The sequence below is a fragment of the Ambystoma mexicanum genome, chromosome 6p (assembly GCF_040938575.1).
Source record: "Ambystoma mexicanum isolate Mex_15411 chromosome 6p, UKY_AmexF1_1, whole genome shotgun sequence".
NCBI lineage: Eukaryota > Metazoa > Chordata > Amphibia > Caudata > Ambystomatidae > Ambystoma > Ambystoma mexicanum.
The window spans coordinates 385,978,703-385,992,471 of record NC_090935.1 but is presented as its reverse complement, the minus strand read 5'-3'; the positions used below and the strand labels follow the sequence as shown (position 1 = coordinate 385,992,471).

General features: G+C 48.2%; 1 protein-coding gene across 3 annotated transcripts in view; it reads left to right on the top strand.

Annotated features, from left to right (window-relative positions):
* The window catches only part of FYB1 (FYN binding protein 1), an 838,597-nt gene that overhangs the window by 526,004 nt on the left and 298,824 nt on the right, over positions 1-13,769 (top strand). For all 3 annotated transcript variants that reach the window (XM_069627166.1, XM_069627167.1, XM_069627165.1), the window contains exon 3: positions 3,965-4,139. In XM_069627166.1, the coding sequence (XP_069483267.1) occupies positions 3,965-4,139 (175 nt within the window). The remainder of the gene's footprint in view (positions 1-3,964; positions 4,140-13,769) is intronic.

Below are 13,769 nucleotides of genomic sequence, written 5' to 3'. Positions count from 1 at the left end.
TCGACATGGATGATTGTGGATAGTGAAACCCGCCACAATTCTATCACCAAGTGGAAGTGAGGAAGTTGAATAGGTAGATAAGTTCATTCATTCAGCATCATCTGCCAATTTCACGATTCCTTCAACAATTGACATTTCATGTACATCATTCGCTTGGTCTGTTTGTCTGGGGCACTCATAAGCATCCTCCTTTACACTGCATGGCTGGTCAATTAAATCTACTCGATCTTCAATTTCAATGCATTTTGGTGGAATTTGTTTTTTTGAAAGATTCGGTTTTGTCAACACTGTCTTCTCTGCATTTTTCTTTGCACTAATTCGATTCAATTTCTTTTTGAGGGATGGTTGATTTTTTGTTTTTATAATATCGATCAAATTGAGTAGGACAGTTTTTTTTCCGTTTGCGTGAGACGGGTTGAAATAGTTCATACGTTTGGGCTGCCATTATTGTCTCAGATGATGGAGGTTCATGTTCTCCCCAAGGCAAATCCAGTTCCTCAACAATCCGCCAAAATGTTCTGTTGAAAAATTGATGTTTCTCGCCATTTCATTTGATATGCAAATGTTGCTCACTGTGCACAAAAGGTTCGGGACCCCTGACCTAGCGGTTAAAGTAAGCATTACAGTATGTGATAGAGTTGCAGATAGGGTAAGGCTAAAGTTAGGATTAGAGCAAGGGTTTGTAATAGGGCAAGGGCTATGTCATTTCTGGCGAGCTGGTGATGGGGTTGGAGTTAGGGTCACTGTCAATTTTCCATTGATTTTGCATTGAGCTTATGCAAATTAAATGCTTTTGTGCACTGAAGCAATAGTGGGTCTCATTCTGACCCTGCTGGTATCCTAACAGTAGAGTCGCAAGGATACCGGTATTTGCTACTTACCTTTACCGGCACGTGGTCTGGCGGCATTGCTGTCAAATTACGAGTGCCGGTGGGGCAGTGTTAATCCCTATTCATGGAGTCCCTTAGAACTCCATGAGGGGATTTGCTGTCATTACCACCACCGGCAATGCCAGTGGCGCTAATGATGGCTTTGATTGCTCGTAGGGTGCTTGGCTTACCTTCAGCTTTTAGCTAGAGGTAATACAGGTGCCCCACCTGCAAACCCGTAGTTGGACAGACCGGTAAAGTGCCATATCCTTGAATACCTGCACTTTTAAACCGGACCGTCCGAATTGGAATGAGGCCCATTGTTATGTAAGAGTCCAGGGTAGTAATTAGAGTTAGGGGAGGGTTTAGGAACTGAGCTAGGACGATTGTGGAGGTTTTATTAGAGGTTTGGGTCATTGGTAGGGTTACAGCCTTGTACTTTCATGTATTTAAAAATACCTTTTTAGCGACCTCTTTACTGGCAACATTTTCACACTTTGCATTCATTGGGCCTCATTACGAGCATGTGCATTACTTATTACCGCCATGCTCGCTACCGGCACCGCCTCCCGCGATTGGGCAATAACCGGCCCATTACGAGATGAATGGGCCGGTAATTGCCCATTCAAGGGTGGCGATATTGCCGGGCTCCTGATCCCCATTCTGCCCCACAGAGTTCTGCTTGCGGGTGCCGCAAAGCCTGCCTGGTAAGACCAGGTAATGCGGCGGGACGGTATGAATGGTGCCGGTGCCTTACCGGCACCGTTCATATCGTCACTGCCCCCCTTATAATGAGGCCCATTGTATTGAATGACTAGATTTTTTAAAATAACTTTTTGCGTGCTACATCTTCTCATGACTACATTTTCCTGAAGACATTGTCACACAGAGCATTATATTTTATATAGTTTGCCCTAGTCTCGTTTTTTATCTTATGCATTGTATGCATTTTGTATGTGTCACATTTTTTCAATGTGTTCTTTTGTTTTTTTCTGCTGTTTTACAATTCAGGAGACCCCTCGAAACACTGTTTCCCCTGCACAGACATTCTCATCAATTTGGGAAAGATCCATGCTGCCTCGCTGTCAGCTAACACCTCCAATAGTCGCCTCTCTCTGACATCCGGTCTGTTTATTCCTTTCCTTCCTGCCCTACTCTTCTATGCCGGTCTCCCTATGTTGTTCTCCCCTTGCTCACACTGGCGTGGGATCGCTAATTAGTCTACCTATTTTATGAGACATTAGATAATGGGATACTCCCAACATCACTGGGCTCCATCTGCATTATAGCCCTCCCACTACCCAATGGTAACCTAAGCTAATCATCCATATGTAATCTTTACCTTTCTAAACTGCAAAACAAATATGTTCACACATATTTTATTGTGTCAAGCAAAGTCTGTGACTACTGCACCTAGTGCTACATCATGGTAAAAGGGATGAAAAGACAGGAAACACAGCAATGTTGACACATCCGATGAGATGCAAATGGGTGCATGAAGGTTTGTCCTTGATAGGATAGGTGAGTAAAAACGCGTCAGCATGAGGCAGTGTGAAATCCAACCGAGGGCCACATTACAGAAACCTTGCACCAGTGAAATTGACATTTTTCACAGTTCTAGCACTAGGTTACTCTGGTTTAAAAATGTAGTGTGTGTGCATACACGCGTGTATGCTTGCGTATGTGTGTCTTTTTCAAATACTTTGCACAGGAGCTACTCAACAGCTTAGAGGGGTTCTTTGCTTAAAATCGGTTTCAAGGCATAATGTTGTTGTACGAATTGGAACTTTATCTGTGAGGTGAGCAGAGGTAGAACAATGTATGAAGGGGGGGGGCTAGGAGTATTCATCCATTGAGGGTGTGTCTGATGCTGCCATGACAGGTTCAGTGAAAACATAATTGGATGAATGTTAAACAGTAAGGAAACAGCAAACCAACATTAAATATCATTATACAAATTCAGAAATATCACACTATACCATAGCCATACAGACGAGGAACCCCAGCCCGGATTCCAGGTCATTATGGACATTAGCACCCGTGTAGCTTCCCACACGGGTGCTACCGGTGTTTCATTTAAAAAAAAGGAATGTACCTTTCGGTGATGGGTGTCGCGGCGCATAGTTTCCAATCAGTTTTCTATGTTTATGACCACACGTCATCAACAAAGAAAACAGACTAGGAAACTACAACGCTGCGCAGCACCAACAGGTACATTTCTTATCTTTTATTATGAAACACCATTAGCACCTTGCATAGGAAACTAGAGGGGTGCTAAGAGGGGAGAAGGTAGTGGGGAAGGGAAGGAGAAGCAGGGAAGGGAAAGGGGCGCTCGGCAGAATCACTTGGGCTGCTCACACCGCAGGATCATATCGGAGAATCCAGGCGCATTATGAGCATCATGATTGTCCAGCACCCTCTCCTAGGGTGCTAATATTACTTCGGCCACCAAGTAGTGTTTCCACCTTTCAGACAAAACTAAAATGGAGAGAGGAAAAGTGGGCCAGGTGTCAGAGTAAGGGTTGCTTGGGTGGTCTCCTTCATTTAACCGTCAGATTAAACATGGAAATGAGAAAACCTAATTAGAAAATACAGGGAAATAAAGAAATACATGATGAAATTGTTAATATTTATTAAACAATATTGACAATTATTAACTATTACCAGAACAACAGAAAGTTGAGCTAGGGAATATATTGAGTTACAATTATCCCCAAAGAAAACAGATAAAAATCACTTTTTGCATGGAACAAACTCCAGCCAACACCATACGTTTATTTTGTTGAAATCGTTTTTTCAGACATTCTTTCACTGTTTGACACCTTTTCAAGCTGGTAGGAGAGAAGTTGGCATGTTCTAATTGAACAGTCAGGACAATACCTCCCAGCAAATACTGGTGGTGACCAATACTCGTGATTTGGGATCCCCTGTGTATTGCCACAACTCACCAACCTACCACATAATATGTATGTATGGGATGCAGAAATATGCATGTATAATGTTGAAAATAAACCATCGCAAACATACTTCTGCCACTGGCCTTGTCAGTTGTGCTGTGCATGAACGTGCTGATGGGCCTTGTTTTGTGTGTGTAGGTTCTGGCAAAGGAGCTTTCAACAAAGCAAATACATCTAGTTGCTCTGCGAATGATGCCTTTCCTCCACCACCGCCACCGACTCACCCCACCACACAGGCCGCCCCACCTCTGCCGCCGACACCCCTCGTTCCTAGCCTGCCACCTCGGAACATACGCTCTGCTGCGGAACCTGGGTAAGTACACAATTGGCAGCCTTCATTTGTCAGTAGTTTTATGCAAGTGTATGTACTACATCTGGATGGACGGATGGCTCATCTCTCTGAGCAGCTTTGCCAAACAACACAATTTGCGTAACGTTTTGCCAGTGATGATGTCACTTTCAATTTACGAAATAGAATGTTTATCGTTTTCTTTAACTGCCAGGCTATTGTGCAAGTCTATGCAAAAAGGACTCGTCCTTGGCACTTAAGGGGTTAAGGGGTTAAACAAAGGTTTCGGTGTCAGGGACATTCCCGGTTTTGCACCTGCTTTGACGCCCTCAGGTATTTTCCATTTTTTTGGCACGCGGGTAGGGGAACACATCAAAGTGACTGTTTCTGCTTGCTCCACATGCTCTGCCTGCCAAAAACATGCATTCATGCCAGCATGGCACTTTCATGCTGACGTTAATTCACAGGTTCCCTATGGAATACACTTGATTTTATCACATGGAAATCCATAGGAAATTCCTCGCTCAAGCGTACATTGGGGAGGCATATACCCTTCTTTGCACTACAAAGTGTCAAAAATGCATGTTATCCAGGATCCATCAGGTCCCGCACACGTTTTGTATGCTTTATTGTGCAAATGATGAAAATTGCATGGTGAGGACAAAAATGCACGTAAGTGCACCCATTGCTGCTCCGCTCAGTGCAATTAACGCATCTGAGAAAATAAACACCTACTTTATTCTTTATTATGCTCTTGGGTGGAATCGTACCAAAAAGTCGACTCTAATACTGCGCCCTTGCAGTCACTGCAACTTTGGGGGCGCACAAAATACTGACTCGCATTACTGCATCCAAGCACAGCGGGTGATGCGGGGGTTGCCCTGGGCACAGTAACAGGAGTCGGGGGTTGCAGGGGTGTCCCCTGATTATCATTGTGGTAGGCAGGGGACAAGAAAGTTAAAAAAAAAGAAAAGCACCCTGCAGCGTCAGCTCCGACCCCCGTTACTGGGAGGAACTGACGTCGCAGGGATAGCGGGTTGTAGGTGGCACACACAGAAGTGTGCCGTCATAAAGGTAAGTGGGGTGGGGTGGTGGGGGATCGGGAAGGGGAATGTGCGCCGGGGGATGTGGGCAAAGTGATCTATCAGATTACAGCGCTGCGCCATAATTGGCGTCAACATTTTCATCAGCGCAGTTATGGGCGGCGTAGTAATCACATAGATTCTCTTGGGTTATCTGAACCACACCATGCAATACTTTCCTAGTTGTCGTTCATTTTAAGCATCTATGCGATTAAATGTTTGAGCTACAGCTCGCAGTCTATAACTTCTATAATAACCCTTAGACTGTTCAGAAAGCATTCTCATTGGGCAATCTGCAGGCTACATCAACTGATATAGCCCGCAGATTGGTTTGTATAGTTTGCAGTTTGTTCAGAACAATGCATTCTAAGGCCACAGGCATCACAGTATTCTCACTGCCAATTCCCTACGACCAACCAGATTTAGGCACTAACAGCCTTACAGATAAGGGGTGTACCAGCCACTTTTACTCACTAAACTCCCAAAAAAAGAAAAGCAGGGAGTCAAAATGCTCCCAATCAAAAATGGCAAATAGACACATAGGACTTTGTGCCCCTGCTTTCAACCAATCATCCCCATTGATATGTTTGGATCAGTAGCATACGTAGTACCACCTTTTGAAAAGAAAATATTCTGCCACGAAAAGTGCCTCATCCATGCCCATAATTGAATATTAGTAGCACAAAATTCGTTTTAAATACAAAAACGAGCTACAAAGTGCAATTTAAGCATTTCACTCTAATCTCCATTGGAACACACAAGGTGTTCCTATCCCATCATGGCCGCCGACTTCCTTTCTGCTGCTACAGCGACCACATGACCTGCATCTGTGTCCCTATTGGCCCAATCTACCTATTCAGGGCCAATCACGCGCTGGCAGGCGAACGCCGGCCATCAGCACAAGGATCTTTTTCCTGTCTGGAGCCTGTCCGGAGGCGACCGAGGCTAGGGCCAAGGACCCTGCTCATACTCTGGTAAGCTTGCCCTGACCTTGCAGCTCGCCCACACCTCCCCAAGAAAACTACTAATTGAGTTCTTTCCCTCGTGTATACCTTATCATCCAGCCTTCCCACCCTTTGATCTCCTCATGCTCTGCACCCCGCCTGTGCCCTTGCTCATCGCTGATTTATGGACAATTGCCCATTCCATCTATTATTTTAACTTGCGTGCTGCCTCTGCTACCACTTCACGCTACATAATTTCCCTCCTTTTGTTTGTAATGTGGACTATCTGCCCTTCATCTAGATGTTTGCATCTGCATTTGTAACACATGTGGAAGAAACCAGCCAGTCAAAACTACATTACCACTCAGCTCATATTCACTGCTATGCGCACACCTCACACACGATCTTGCAGCTTAGCCTACAAGTCTGTAAATGTCTGCATCTGCTTCATTGTGCCCCTGCCTAGCCTGCAATGAGACTCGCTGTTATGCCTAGTTTATCACACTCTGCATAGCCGCCTCTGCGATTGCCTCTAGCCCACAGCGCGTTTGACAATGCCTTAGCCGCTGCCCCTCAACTTAGTCTTGTGCACCGTAGCCACTGCTTTTAGCCTTGACACTGTATCTAGCCTTCCGCGCCTGTCACTGCAGTTAGCATTTGACACTGTATTTGTCTTTATGTGCCCTGATACTGTATTTGCCTTTATGTGCCCTGATACTGCATCTAGCATTTGACACTGTTCATGCTCTACCAGTTGTAGCATTGCCCCTTGCCTGCATCCGCCACAATTTGCTTATACCCTTGTCATTTGCATTACTAGTATGTTCCTCATGCGTCACGCTACCTTGCTGTATGTCTGAGCTCTTCTATTCAGGAACTTCCTCTAAATAATTACTACTGCAATAAAGAAACCTAGGCTGTCCTATGTTGCAAGAAAACACCCGGCCCCAACCTAGAACGCTAGCACCAGTATAGGTGTTGTTACTTAGACTGCCTTCCCAAAACCCCAAAATAGCTATGCCAGCCTGGACTATACTCATCATGTTTCCCTTTTGCCTGGTACCGCTCGACCTACCGTGCACAGGATCGCACTTCCTCTCCCACCCCAACGGTCTTAGCTGGCCAGCATGTCCTAGACACCATCCTATCCCATGTCCCACCCCATTCCTACCTTACCTTAACCCATTTCAGCCTTACCACAGTCAAACCCACCCCATTGTAGATACTTGCACCATCCAAGAAGAAATTCATGACTCTATCCCTTGCACTCCTATCCTGAATAACAATCCCATCTGGAACTCCTATCCAAGCCTAGGCATATTGAGACGTAACCGCCTCAGATCTAGGATACACACCACCTCGCCTCTTCCTAACTCAAGTCCAAGCAAAAGTAAAAGCAATTCCAACCTCACACACAACAGCATCTCCCGAACAGCCTACTCCCCGTTCTAATGCCTCCTCCCCTGCACATTCAACAGAAAACTACACCAACCTACCACTGAAACATTCAAAGGCGCACTAATCAACGCAAGATCATTAGTCACCCATGCCCTAGACATAGCCGACGTCATCTTGCTAAACGATCTAGACTTCTTAGCTACTACCGAGACCTGGCTCCACGCAGCTTCAGGTACTACACTAGCGCTAGCCATCCCAAATGTTTATACCATCTACCGCATGGATAGACAAACAGCCAAAGGCGGAGGAGTAGCCTTCATAGCAAGATGCTCCGTTAACAAAAGACACATACTAAACCAAACTCTCCCATCTGCAGAATCACTCACCATCAAACTATCCACTACTCACACAAGCACAATTACCATCCACCTTATCTACAGGCCTCTGGGCCCCATTTCTTCATTTAACGAAGACATAGCGCTCTTACTAGGTGACTTCAATCTGGGCTATAATTATGAGAAAGATGACAAAGCAAGCGCAGTCGCAAACACTATCTCAGAATTAGGACTCACCCACCACATCACTCAACCTACACGTAACAAAGGCCGCACTCTAGATTGGATTGCAGACCTCAACTGCAACACCTCCATCCTATCCAATACACCATGTGCCTGGACTGACCACCACCTCATCACCTTCACCATCAACAAAGATAAACACCAGCACCCCTTCCCAACGCTCCACCCACACTCACAAGAAACAGCAAAAACATCACAGTCGAAAAACTCATCCCTTTACTCCAACCTATCATTGACTTCACACCCACCATCACCAAACCCACAGAATTAGTAGACCTTTACAACACAACCATTCTTAAGGCCATCAACACTGTAGCGCCACTCAAACTACGAAAAGCCAAACCACGTGTGCACCTCAACTCCTGGTTCACACCTGAATTAAAAACTCTCCGCAAAAAAAAAGACAAGCCGAATCAGCCTGGAAACCGTCTCCCTCCACTAATAGTAAAACATCCTATTCCTTAGCCTCTAACATCTACAAGTTAGCAATCATCCAAAATAAAAAAACATGTATAACGAGAGAATTAGCAAAGCCAAATCGAACACCAAAGAGCTTTTCAATATCCTTCGAGACCTCGAGTCCCCATCTCCCATACCCGACACATGCACCAAAGACATCTCTTGGTGTACCAACATACAAGAAGCACTCCTTGGCAAAATTGCTATGTTACAATCCAAAATTGAGTCAAAGAAAGAAAGCCTCACCTTCGCAAACAATCGCACCTCACCCACGCATACCACACGATCGGATAATAATAACCTATTTGAATTCTCCACCATCACTACAAAGGAGGTTGAAAATATAATAAACTCTCTTAAACCCTCCAAATGTCAAGGAGACATCTGCCCAGCCCTCTTTTTTGTTGAGCTGAGCGGCCTTGAGCGGTCGCCCGTAGCCCTGAGCGGCTAGCTGCGAGGCTGCCCTTCCTGGCCCCGTTGGGCTTTCAGTGAGTGATCCTTTGTTGTGCATTTATCAGGCACTGCGTTTTGTTTTTAGTACACTCCGTGCGCGTTGTGCTGCCCCCTGCCCCCTCCCTCCACCTCACTTCCTGGACCTCCTTCCCCGCTCCCTTCCCGCCTCCCTGTATGATTGGTTCTCTCGCGGTCCCCTCCAGGACTACGCAATGACCGCTCTCCACGCTCGCTTCTTTGTTGAGCTGAGCGAGCTTGAGCGGTCGCCCGTAGCCCTAAGCGGCTAGCTGCGAGGCTGCCCTTCCTGGCCCAGTTGGGCTTTCAGTGAGTGAATCTTTGTTGTGCATTTATCAGGCACTGTGTTTTGTTTTTAATACGCTCCGTGCGCGTTGTGCTGCCCACTGCCCCCTCCCTCCACCTCACTTCCTGGTCCTCCTTCCCCGCTCCCTTCCCGCCTCCCTGCCCGGCCACTCCCCCTCCCCTTCCTCTCCTCCTGCCTAAATTATTACCTCCCCTAGGCAGCCCCTCTGCCCGGCAGCCCCCCTCGGCTAAGGGCCCCCTAGGCAAAGGGCAGCTCCTACGGCTGCGGCTCCCAGTGTGTCTGCAGGTGTCCGCAGGGGACGCCAGGCACCATTCCGCTGCTCCACCTGCTCCCCCGGCCCACCCCTCCCTTACCTGTTCACTTCCTCGCAGGGTGTCCACACTTCATTGTGTTCTGTAATTTGTGGTAACTAGGGTTTTTCATCCCTCGCAGGATTTTCAAATTTAGGTGGCCTCTCCATTGTGTACCTGATACACATTACTGTGTTCTGTAATTGTGGTAACTAGGGTTTTTCACCCCTTGCAGGATTTTCAAATTTAGGTGGCCTCTCCATTGTGTACCTGATACACATTACTGTGTTCTGTAATTGTGGTAACTAGGGTTTTTCACCCCTCGCAGGATTTTCAAATTTAGGTGGCCTCTCCATTGTGTACCTGATACGCATTACTGTGTTCTGTAATTGTGGTAACTAGGGTTTTTCACCCCTCGCAGGATTTTCAAATGTAGGTGGCCTCTCCATTGTGTACCTGATACGCATTAATGTGTTCACTGTGTTCTGTAATTGTGGTAAACTAGGGCTTGCCACTCTCTTCCTGTCCGCTTGCGCTTGCTCCTGTCTTCCCCCCCACTCACTCCCTCCTATTCTATGGTACTCTCTATCTCACCTATCTTCTCTAACTGCTTCTCCATTGACTATCCTGCTCTCCTCACTAAATCTGGTAGGAAAAAGTTTAAAAAGGACATCCTGGTCTCCAACCCAGGCCTCCCTATCGCTGACACCTACACTAGTGCCTCCGCCAAGGAAACTCTCACTGACATCCTCTTTTTCGTGCCCTCACCTGACCTATAGACCCTTCACATGGTCTCTGTGCTCTCTCCTTTCTCCTCTTCTCCCATTAATGGTGGCACCCGTTGGGATGTCCTCTTGGCCTCCTTCCACTCCTCTAAGGCCATCATTAATGTCTACGCTAATGGGACCATCTTGGTCCAAGGCCCTCGGGCCAACCTTCACCTCTTTGATAGACGCTTCCCGTGTCTCATCAACTTCCTTTCCTCTCCTGCTGTCCCCCCTCCTCTGTCCTCGACTACCTTGCTTTACCCTCCCTCCCTGACCCCTCTCTTGCTCCTTCTTCACCTCTGCAGGGCGTACCTCTGATCTGTACCCCTCCCCAGAAGTTCTTCAAAGATGGCAACCTTCTTCACATTGCCACTCTTAACTCTCGCTCTGCCATCAAACACTCCTCTGATACCTGCCGCCTTCTTGAGGAACTGGACCTTGACGTACTCGGTCTCACTGAGACATGGTTCACGGCAAGCTCTGTCACCAGCTTTGACACACTCCTACCTGACGGTTACAAGATCCTCTCCGTGCCCATACCCAACCGTGCTGGGGGGGTGTGGGCCTCATCTTCACTGAGTGGATTCCTGCCACGGTTACTCCCATGCAGACCTACTCCTCCTTTGAATGTCTTGTCTGCTGACTCTCTCTCGCTCCTAGCCATTCCCTTACCGTGGCTACTATCTATCGGCCACCTGGTCAAATTTCCTCCGAGTGGGCGGACCTCTCTTCCTCACTCCTGTCCTCAACCACTCAACTCCTCTTTCTTGGAGACATCAACATCCACCTGGATGCCTCCTGTCCCCCCTCTGGACTCTTTCGCGACCTCTGCGACTCTCTCTCACTCTCTATTCTCCTGTCTGGGTGACTCATTCTGCAGGGCACACTCTTGATGCCCTGATCTCTTCTGACCTTCCCCTCTCTGTCCCTCTCTCCACTCCTCTCTTCTGGAGTGATCACTTTCTCCTCTCCTCCCACCTCACCCTCCCTACCCCTCAGGCAAAGCCACCCTCATCACTGCCACCTTGCTTCGCGTTCATCCGACTCATGAAGCGCGTGTCAGTCGAGGCTTTTGCTGCCACCTTCTCACCCCCTCCTCCCCCTTCGGCTGACTCCCACCCTGATACAGCCCTCTCCACTCTGCTATATCTGATACTCTTGATATACTTGCCCCTGTCATGAGAATCCGCCTGAAGCCCAAAGCCAAATGTAACTCCTGGTATGACTTGGATCTCGTCACCCTTAAACGCAATTTCATGGTGGCAGAGAGGAAATGGCGTGCTTCATGTTCATCCCCTGACAAACTGGCCTGCCGCCTGCTCCAAAGGCAATACCGGCTCTCCGTTCTCACCAAAAAGAGAGCCCTTATCCAAGCCCGTATCTCTGCGGCATCTAACAATTCAGCCGAACTCTTTAAAATCTGCAAGGAGCTGGCCAACCCTGCTGCAGTCTCTACCTCTCCTGTCCCCTCCCAGGCCCTCTGCACGGCACTGGCCTCTCACTTCATTTCTAAAACTCAGGACATCTTGTCCTCACTCTCCTCCTATCACCTCCCCTCCTCTATTCCCTGCCCCTCCTCTGGCCTTCTGCAGCCACCCCTCCTCTCTTCATCTCTGCCTTTCCCCTTTTCTCTGCTGACGAGGTTTCGAGACAAGTCCGATCTATGAAAGTCTCGTCAAAACAGGTCCACCCCTGTTCCTCCAAAACTATCAAGGACCACATTGACTCCTTCGCTCCTGCCCCTGCTGACTTCTGCAATCACTCCTTCACCTCCGGAGTTTTCCCATGCCCTCTCAAGCACTCCCTTGTGCACCCCCTTCTTAAGAAACCCTCTTACGACCCTTCCTGCCCAGCTAACTATCGCCCAATCCCTATCACTCCCTTCCTGGGCAAGCTCCTGGAGAAACTGGCCATCTCCCAGCTTAATCGCCATGCTGAATCTGTTGGTAGTCTCCATGACCATCAGTCTGGCTTCAGAGCTGCCAGAAGCACGGAAACTGCCCTCCTGAACATCCGTGAGGACCTGCTCTTGAGCCTTGACTCGAACATTCCATGTGTTCTCATTTCGCTTGATCTCTCTTCTGCCTTTGATACTGTCAACCATAGCATCCTGCTCAACCATTTCCGTGATAACCTGGGTATCACTGGTCAGGCTCTGGCGTGGTTGACCTCTTTCCTCTCCAATCGACCCTCCTAGGTCCAACTGGGTTCTTTCCTCTCTGACATCTTTTTCTCTACCTTTGGTGTCCCCCAGGGATCTAACCTCTCTCCCTGGCTTTTCAACCAGTATCTGGCACTTCTCGCCTACCGCATCGCCGCTCTCTGCCCCAACTTTCAGTGCTATGCGGATGATACCCAGCTCATCTTCAGGCTACCCTTGGCCTCCTCTTCTCCTTCCCTCATCTCTAACTTTCTTTCTGCTATCCAGGAATGGTGTGCCGCCAACGACCTCTGCCTTAATGCCAGTAAGACTGAGATTCTACTCATCGGCACACCCACTCCCTCCTTCCCTGCAGCTCTCTGGCCGGCCTCTCTGGCCCTCTTCCCGCTCCTACCTGCAAGGCAAAAAACCTTGGGGTCATCTTCGACTCTACACTCCCCTTCTCTCCTCACATATCCGACGTCTCTAAGAAGTCACACTATCAGCTACACCTCCTCAGAGGTATCCTTCCTTTCCTCTCCTTCCCGCGGAAGCTCACTGTCTCTATAGTCCTGGGTCTCTCGAAGCTGGACTACTGTAACAGCCTCTATCTAAATCTGCCCGCCTCTACTCTCCGCCCTTTGCAACTCATCCAGAACAGGACTGCGAGACTTGTCCTTGGCCTCAAGTCCAGGGACCGTATCTCTCCAGGACTGAAATCACTACACTGGCTCCCAGTGACTGCGAGGATCAAGTTCAAAACCCTCTGCATTGTCCACAAGGCCGTCTGGGTCCTTGGCCCAAAATACCTTCAACTCTCTCTTCCTAAATATCTTCCTTCTCAAGCTCTTCGCTCATCCGCCTCCAACTCCCTGAGGGTCAGCCGCTTTTCCAAACAACGAGTTGGGGGCAGATCTCTCTCCTCTGCAGGGGCCTCCCTCTGGCCCAACCTTCATGCCTCCTTGAAACATGAGGAGAACCATCTCTGGGTCCGGAAGCACCTCAAAACCTTCCTCTTTGCCTCCGCTTTCTCTCCCCCTCTCCCCTGCACTGAATCTGCAACTGGGCCACTCACCGTTCTCAGTCCCTGCCCAGCCACTCTCCCCTGCACTGCCTCCCGGGCAACCCCTTCCCTGCGGGACTGTGTCTGTATCCCTACAGCCCCCCTTCCCTAGCACTTATCTGCACTTACCTCACACTTGCCACCAGCTGGCCCTTGTT